Source organism: Erpetoichthys calabaricus, chromosome 13 (genome assembly GCF_900747795.2).
Source record: "Erpetoichthys calabaricus chromosome 13, fErpCal1.3, whole genome shotgun sequence".
NCBI classification, from domain to species: Eukaryota; Metazoa; Chordata; class Cladistia; order Polypteriformes; family Polypteridae; genus Erpetoichthys; species Erpetoichthys calabaricus.
The window spans coordinates 130,477,040-130,486,246 of NC_041406.2; the positions used below are offsets into that span (position 1 = coordinate 130,477,040).

A 9,207-nucleotide genomic window follows, 5' to 3' on the forward strand; every position below is an offset into this window, starting at 1 on the left:
CAAAAATAGAGAAAAAAGTGATATTACAAAGAAAGGAAAGTTCAAAGTAGCAGTTTACTTAATCTTTTATTCAGTTCTTGTTGTCTCTATGGATGGAGGTGATGCTTCTAGCTTCATGCAACACTAAAGTTACAATGATTACAATGCTAAAGTTACATTAGTTAAGAAAAGAGATGAACTGTTGGATGAATAAGTGTTGGTTGTATGCGAGTGTGCCCAGCAGTAGGCCACAATACTACATTTGGCTGATTCTCACCTTGTACTTGATGTTGCTTGTAAGAGTATGGCTATACAAGTAGCATCATGAAATACAAAGGTTATTTTTATTTTATATTTTCTTATTCTTTTGCAATCAAGCAGCAAAAAAGACTAATATTTAAATTATTTCATTGATGCTTACCTTTGCATTATGCGTTATATAGGGTGGTCCAGATCTAATTATGCAATTTTCATTACGTTATAACTTAAGTTTATTACATAGAGAATTCACAGCACCTGCCTTGCACATAGAGATTTCACTTAAAATTCTTTTCATTGCCGATAGATGGCAGCACCTGCTCTGCATTCCAAAATGGCGGGGAGACGGTTGTCAGTCGGAACAGTTGCACAATTAGATCTGGACCACCCTGTACATAGTTAGTACCATGTTAATATTTCTCTGTTGAGCAAACATATTATCCTTAGCAAGAAGAGGATTGTGACATGCAACCATTAATATGAAAGGGATATAGAATGCCCAAGGGAAGACGAATGGGGACTCACAAGAACATGTGTGCAAAGTGTACTGTACCAGCTTATTCTGAAGTAATGATTATGAAAAAATCCCATATTATAATTCTTGTAAGAGTTGTAAAATATTAGCAGATATTCTGTTACTGTGTATATTAATATTTACGATTTCCCTGTCCATGTTTTTCTTATAAGAAAGTTCTTACCCAAATTTGATAAATGGAAAGGCAAATGAAGAAATAAAGATATTGTCACTCTTTTAGTCTTTAAAATCAGAAGTAACATTAACAGGTCTATTTAAAGTGAATGATCAGATTTGCAGCAGTTGGTGCTATTGGTTTAAAGAGTTTAATCATTGTAACTTTGTAGTGCATCATAAAGTCAACTCCAGTAGTTAATTTAAACTTGACTATCTCTGGAACTCCTGGTGGTAAAAAGGCAGCTTACTGCTGAAACAAATCTGACCTAAACTAGTTAAAGTGTTATAAAATATCTATCTCATGTGAAGTTAAAGCAAAAATCATTAGATTTACTATGTTAAGGTTTTCAAAAATTGTTAATTTCTTTTCCTGTAATATTAACCCCCATCATGAATTTTAGTTTAGTTTACTAATTTGAAAATACCTATCAGTGTACTGTTTCCCTCTTAAACCGCCATATGCTGCAAAAATGGCGTCAGTTTGTTTTTGTGGCTTCTATTTGTTTTCCTTTTACTTCTGCCTAAACCTTTATTTGGAATGGTAAAACAGGATGATAAAAAAGAAAACTGACTGTAAGATATGGGAAAATTGCATTGTATCTATGTAAATTTGCTTACTGCTAATATTTGTATTTTTCATCTTAAACATTTAAAAATGTTTAATATATGTATTTTTACTTTCCAACAGATAATCATCAGTATAGGACTGATGTTTTATGTTGTCCACCGAGCTCAAGTTGAACTGAATGCTGCTATTGTAGCTTGTCAGATGGAGTTAAAAACATCCTATATGAATGGTAATGCACCAGATCTCCATGGCTCATCATTTTGCAGTAAACGGACTTCAGCAGGAGGAATAAATATAGTTTAACCCTATTACAATATGCTGTTGTAATGCTGCATTTCTGTATTCTATGGTTTAGATGTTTTTCCATTATGGCTATATTAAATGAATAAACAAAAGGGCATTAAAAGTGCAGTTAAACTTGATGATTTACATTATAGAAAATACTTAATTATTGCCAAACAGTTTGCTTAAGTATGGTACTTACTCAGATTGCAAATGTCATTTTTTGTGCACTTATTTATCATAGTTCTCAATGGCAACAAACCTAGTGGCAATAAAGGCAGAGCAGGATTATTATCATTGTTGCAGCAAAGATATGTTTGTCTAATAGTTTACAATTTATTTATGACTCATACCATTTTTTTTAGCTTTACATTTTTAGAAAGCCCTGCATGTAAAATTTTCAACTTTGTTCTCTGCCACATTAGGAGTTGTTTGTGTCACTATGCATGTTGCTGTATTTGCACAATCAAGGTACAGAGAAATAAAAATATTTTTCAAGAGGCATCAGAATTTGTGAGAGGTAAATAGACTCTATGCTCTCAATGGATGACAGAATGCTTTGAACACAGTGACACTTGTATGAAGTTTACAGATGATTATCGTTTCTTTGAGATTTTCTTTTTACATTATTTATTTTCAGGTTTACATACTGATGAAAATATGTGCTCTCTTCCGAGTACAAGAAAAAAGGTGTTCCTTTCTGAAAGGTGTACAGTTTCTGAGATATAATTATGTACCAGATTAAACGTATAATTAGTCCAGCAACTGATTCAGGGTGAATCCAGAAAATAATCATTTTAGCAACTGTATGTGCCTTTACAAATCATTTATTAATACCCATTCTATTTTGTTTGGATTAAAAACATTTAAATTCTTTTGCTTGTGCAATACAACTATAGTAAATCAACAGTTAATTTAATGCAAGATTCACTAATTTATCTTATAGAGTATGTTCTGATACAATGTGGCATAAAACCAGAACCTAGTCACTTTTTAGTCTCCAGTTGCAGGTGGCTCAGTTTGTTGCTGGAGTAAACAATAGCCTGTTGTACATTTAATATAATACTTCATGGGTCTCCATTTATCACTGTTGTGGTGTGTATCTGTTCTGCTTCGATCACTATGCTATGGAAAATAAGTGAAAAATGTTGTTTTTTTTTCCAGCAATTAAGTAAATTTCTTTGTGATTAGGGACATTGACCATGTTTAAAACACAAGCTATAATTCAAGGAATCTTTTGCATTATGTTTTCTCATTGTGTTGAAAATAAGACTTCATGTTAAAATAAAAAAAAAAATTGTAATTATTGTACAGTTTGCTGCTTGTTGTCACTTGTTTAAGATGCTGATGGTGAGAAAAAATTGTGCTGGATTGCCTTAATATTCCCTTTTAAATGTGTAAGTTTTTATACTGCATAAAACTTGATTCCCAGAATTAATTTGTAACAAGCAACCCAAGACTGGATTTATCAAGAAAAGTCTAATATACAGTATTTGCATCAATACTATTTTTGAACGTACACTATCACACACTAACTAAAAGTTTGAACATTTACATGAAATTATAAACTTTGGTTAGCATTCTGTTAAATTAGTTTTCATTACTTTATTTTTTTGGTGAGATAATTGCTTGTACTGTTTTGTGCAACCTGCTGCTTATTGAAGAGTTGGTAAAATGTGTACTTTTCAAATCTGTAATGCTGCCTAAGAAAAAGAACAAGTTAAGATGAGATCAGTAGCATTTTATTCTGTTGAGGTGAGCTTGTGTTCTCAGTGTATATTTTGTGACAGAGAGTCGGCAAATGTAAGGAAAATTTTGGCAAAAGTGCACACAATATCCATAACTACTTAATGAAATTCATAGCATGTAGTTAAGCGACATTTCTTTCAAATTGAGTTTTGACAAAATTTTTCCAATAGGTGCTTATTGTTTAAAAAAAAAAAAAAAAAGTCTCCTGATATTTGGCAATTGGTTACTATCAGATTTATTTTAGCAAGAAAATTTCAGCAAAGATAGTTGCCTCAGTTTTTTTTCCACATAACATGGAAGAGAATATTTTTTAATTCATATTGTTTAATCTTTTTATTTTATATAGCACAAGTCTTACCATAAATTGGCACAATGTTCTATATAGAACACAAAATACTACTGCATCAGACTGAAAACCCACAAGAGTTCCTAATGTTTTATGAAATTTATTGACATCTCCTCAGAATCCATCAGTGTGTATTGCTAGAACCATATCAAGAGTATGTGGTGTTTATTTGAAAAAGTTTACCTGGCCTACATTTTTTATAATAATGTTTCAGTTGAAACCCATTCCATCCATCCATTTAAAGAACTTGGTTAATTGAATTTTAGGGTTACAGGAAGCTGTTGCCTATCCTGGCAGCATCAGGTGTAAGAAAGGAAAAATATCCCAGATGGGGTGGCAACCCATCACACGACACACCGGTGCTTACAATTTCCTCCATTTCCAGCTAAGCAATTTAGATTCCCTGGTTACCGTAATACACTTTTCATTGGGTTGCATGCAGATTAAAGGGGTGCAATTAAAACGCACACAAACAATATCCACGTGCCTTGAGCTGTCAGACAGGACTGGTGACACTGCACTGTTGCACTGCTGTGAAAATATTTTGCTGTGCTGTCAGATACATTCTTTAGAAAATAGATTCAATTCTTATAAACATCACTTTGGTTTGTTTTATGTTTATTTAATATTTTAGAATTGTGGTCTAATGGTAGGGTTGAGCAAAAAATGAAAAAAAAAAAACATCTTTAAGTGAACATGAGAGGCTGGAGTTGGTACTAACTAATAAGTAAACTCTGCTTGTTAAGTACTGCCGTATAAATCTGTTCCTTCTCAGTATGCATTGGGAACTTAATGTACTGTACACATCACTATGACATATGCTTTCATTTTTGCTTTGTAGCTTGATTTACTGGGATAAAGTTCTGCTTCCTCTGCCACTGAATTGGATTCATAAAATGGATTGCTGGATGAATGGGGCATATGTCTAATATTTATGTATACTATCGCTTGCATTTCTTTAGTCTAAATAATATTTTTGTTATGGATGATAAAGTGTAGCCAGAGGACCAAAAATAAACCTTAAATTAATATGAAATACACCTTCCCATACATTTCATCAGAAATTTATTAATGGTCTTATTAAAATAAAAGGAGTTGATGTTGTCCGTTTCATTTTTTGTTTATCAAATATAGATGGAAGGATTGTAGAATTCTGTTCCTGAAGCAGAGGATGTTTTAAAATATCGTATTTAATTAGGGGTTTCATTGTAAATGATTTTTTTTTTTGCACTTCTCAAGAAGCCCTGGTTTGTTTAATTGGAGTCTGCATATTTTCCTTGGGTTGATGTGGGCTTTTTCTTCTTGCCATTAGGTTTCTTGATAACTCAGGGTTGCCTTCTACTTGATACAGCCTGGATGGGCTTCAGCTTCCCAAGACCATGTGCTGGAAAAACTAGCTTAAAAAAAAACAAACAAAAAATGGGCAAAAGTGGAAATGAACAACTTCTAGCTAGACCCTATATAAAACAAATGATACAACAACATAGAAAGGGTTAGTGTAAATAGTACATTTGTACATTTTGACAGCTACATAAATGTTTTTAAATCAATTCATGTACTACGTTTTTCTGAAAAACAATTTGCGCCTTAAGAATGTTAGTTACTTTTGTATCCATTTTGTTTGCAACTGACACATTTAATAAAATTATTTTCCATCCATCCATCCATTTTCCAACCCGCTGAATCCGAACACAGGGTCACGGGGGGGTCTGCTGGAGCCAATCCCAGCCAACACAGGGCACAAGGCAGGAACCAATCCCGGGCAGGGTGCCATCCCACTAAAATTATTTTGCATTATTTTATTTTATTTTTTGCTTTTAAAGTTATGATTTAGCATGCCACTATTTGATTAGGTACAGTATAGTACTGCATTGCAAAAAGCTTCTGTAAATAAACAATAATTAGCAAAGTATATGTTTAATATCTCTGTTACTCAGTTTTAGGCATTCTCCTAAAATGTAAAATAAATTCTTGTAAGCTGTATAGAATTAAACCTTAATGCAGAATTGTGCTGTTTAATATATCTATTCAGACGATGAGGTAAAAGTATTTTACTATTGAAATCCTTGTTGAAAATATTGCTTTTTTGTCATTATTATATTGTAAATATATATTTTTCTTTTTGTGATAAATACGCATATTCATTTTAAATCATTACATTCTCAATTGTAGCAATAACATTGGATATTACTATAAACTGACTTTTCTTTTGTAAATTTAGTGTGGAATGGTATATTCTTGAAATTTAATGCCATCTAATGGCTTAGCATCTCTTGATATGCATAAATGTTTTTGATGTTGCATTTTTTTAAGGTTAATTGAAATGGAAAAAAGTAAATGTTGTGTACCCAAGCAGCACTCGTGTTCACCGCCTGCACTGTACATTTTTGTTGGGGGCAGAATTCTTGTACAGAACTTGCAAATTCCTTTTAAGTTTTTACAAGCTTTTTGTTTACACTACCATTTTCAGATTTTAATGGTTTCTTTTCTGTGCAGTTTTATATTTTCTACCAGGAAATGTGTAGAAAACATATGCCTCAGTATACTGATTATGTTTAATGTTATATTTATCAAATAAACAAATAAAAAAAAAAATTGTTTATTACTGGGGAATATAAAGCCTGTATTATAAACATTTTTGTACTCATTTATTTATTTCATGTCAGATACTGTCATTTATTCTGACTGCATTGTTTTGCTTCATAAGATTCTTACAGCAAATAAAAGTGAGAAAAAACACAGCATGGTGTAAACTGTGTGGTAGAGACTTGATCTCAGGGCTTCTCTGGACAGTTGGCATCTGGCGAAGTTCTCTACGAAAAAAATGGCATAACAGGTAGTAAATTGCCCTTGTTTCTGTAATTACTAGTACATTTGTAAAAGTTCATAACATGCTGTTTTCCACTGCACTGAAACTTTTATTTTTTTAATGCAATGTTGTTTTATGTTAGATAGGTATTCATTGCCACCAGTTAAATATCTTGTAGTACCACCTTGTGCTACACGCAGTTACTCAAAAACATTTAAAGGTATACATTTTTCACCAGCTTTGCTCACTGTTTAATGTGGCATTTTGGCTTATTAGGTTTGCTCCAGCATATTCATATCAGTCTTCTCACTTGTGCACAACAATTTTCAGTTTTTATGTTGAATGTTATTCTGTTTCCGTTTGTACACTTTACCACAATAACTATGAGGAGTGTATGTGTTAGTGTGCATTTTAGATAGATAGATAGATACTTTATTAATCCCAATGCTTGTCTGTTAATGCAAATAGCCAGCCCCTGTAACCATCCAAATATTTTTATTTGTTCTTTATTTCGCCTTATACAATTTCTTGTATTAGGAATTTGTTAGTTTTCGCATACCCCTTGGGGTCAGAGCACAGCGTCAGCCATTGTACAGCGCCCCTGGAGCAATTACAGGTTAAGGGTCTTGCTCAAGGGCCCAGCAGAGTAGGATCTCTTTTGGCAGTGAGGGGGATTCGAACCAGCAACCTTCGGGATACCAGCGCAGATCCTTAGCCTCAGAGCCACCACTCCGCCCTAAGTATGTGGCTACAGCAAACATACATGTTCAAGCAAACATGTTCAAATATTAAAATGGCCAAATCTTCATGATAAGAGTTGCATGATAAAGATCTGGGTCCAGCTCGGAAGCCAGAACTATCAAAGAATAATGTTATGAAAATGGCAATGGTCTATACAAATTAATCTTCACTTGCTCTGTGGCTGGGACATATAACTCTTGCTGCAATACATACAAAAATATTTGTTTATAACATAAATATAATAGAAGATGGAGATATAGATATATATTTATATAGTATACAGTACATGCAAAGGATCGTACATTTTCTCCTGTGGAAAAGGGCACAAACCTGCAAATTCTATTCTAAAGAACTGCTCAAGGTAATGCTATTCATTCTAATTGCTTTTTTGCTAGTTACAGAGAGCCTGTGTTTTGATTTCTTCACATCTCACATGCACTCACTGTGAGGATGTGGCTGGAAAATGCTATAAGGCTAACACTACTCTGAATTAGAGGTTAATTTAGTTTCCTATTGTATTTATCAGCTAAATGGCCAAAGACCCTTCCCTTACTTTCAGTTAAGGCAGCAATAATGACTAGAAGCATGCGGAGCCTTCTTCCTGATTTTCCTCTGTTATTGCTTATTCATAACAATTGTTTCTGATCTCCAAGTAAATTTAGTACTGTATAACACAAAAGATAACCTGAAAAAACACAATACTTGTTTTAGAAAATGATGATTTATTCAAGGAAAAAATTTCACCAACTTGTATCACCAATATCAAAAAGTAATTGGTTGAGTGACCAAGGGGGCAATCAGGGAACCAAATGTAAATGATAATGGGTTAAATTAAACTAGACACAGCCAAGCTTGATTTAGAATCTAACATTCACTTATATAGACCCTTTCCTGCAATATTGTAGGACAGACTGACATCCATTTTGCTAGGCTGGTACCCAAAGTCCTGGCTTAGCAAGGTGCTGCCAGACACTCTTATTGCCAGCTAAAACGTTTTACTTTACCTGAAGAAGCTTCTCTACAGAATGTAGGCTCTGAGCTTTGCCCAATATGATAACAGTACCAGACCTTTTAATATTGCAGTGATGTCTGTCATAAGCATGAGCTGGACACCCAAGTTCTGAACAAAGGCCAAAAAATAAAGGATGAGCAATATTGATGGACAGAACTTTGCACCAGTGGTCAACCAACAGGATATAGTTAGGTGTACCCAAGAAGCCAATGTCAATACCCTTATTCCTTCTTTTAAGAGCGTCAACCACACCCTAACTGGGTGTCTCATGAAGCTTCAGGTCCACCTGGCTATCTCTGGCTGCCCATAGCCAGAACTTATAGCGGATAGGATGTGGCCGCAATGGAGGTTGAAGCAAGTCAAGTCAAGTTGGGGAGCATGCACTGGTACACTGTGTTGCCGCACCCACTATCCACTATAAGTTCTGGCTATGGGCAGCCAGAGTTGGGCAGGTGGACCTGTAGCTTTGTGAGATGACCAGTTAGGGTGTGGTTGAGGTTGAAGCAATGCTTTTAATACCAGAGTGCAACTGTGCCTTACTGGAAGGGTGGAATACTTTACCTTTTTGGAGTTTGGATAGGGTTGCCATTTGTCCAGCCTTGCTGAGGCAGCAAGTGCACGAGCAAGAGAGAGAGACCATATGTAAACCACGTAATCGCCTTGCTAACAACAGAAGCCAACTGATCACCAGCCAACCCAGCAGGCTTATTTTTGATAGCTACCAAGAACTCTGCGTATGTAAAATCCTCAATGAGAGTCTGCAGTACTGCTT

General features: G+C 34.3%; 1 protein-coding gene across 1 annotated transcript in view; it reads left to right on the forward strand.

Moving 5' to 3' along the window:
• Positions 1 to 6,338, forward strand: part of tmem64 (transmembrane protein 64) — a 91,765-nt gene extending 85,427 nt beyond the window's left edge. Inside the window, exon 3 of the mRNA XM_028817778.2 lies at positions 1,617 to 6,338. Within this exon, the coding sequence (XP_028673611.2) occupies positions 1,617 to 1,799 (183 nt within the window). The 3' untranslated portion in view covers positions 1,800 to 6,338. The remainder of the gene's footprint in view (positions 1 to 1,616) is intronic.
• Positions 6,339 to 9,207: the final 2,869 nt, after the last annotated feature.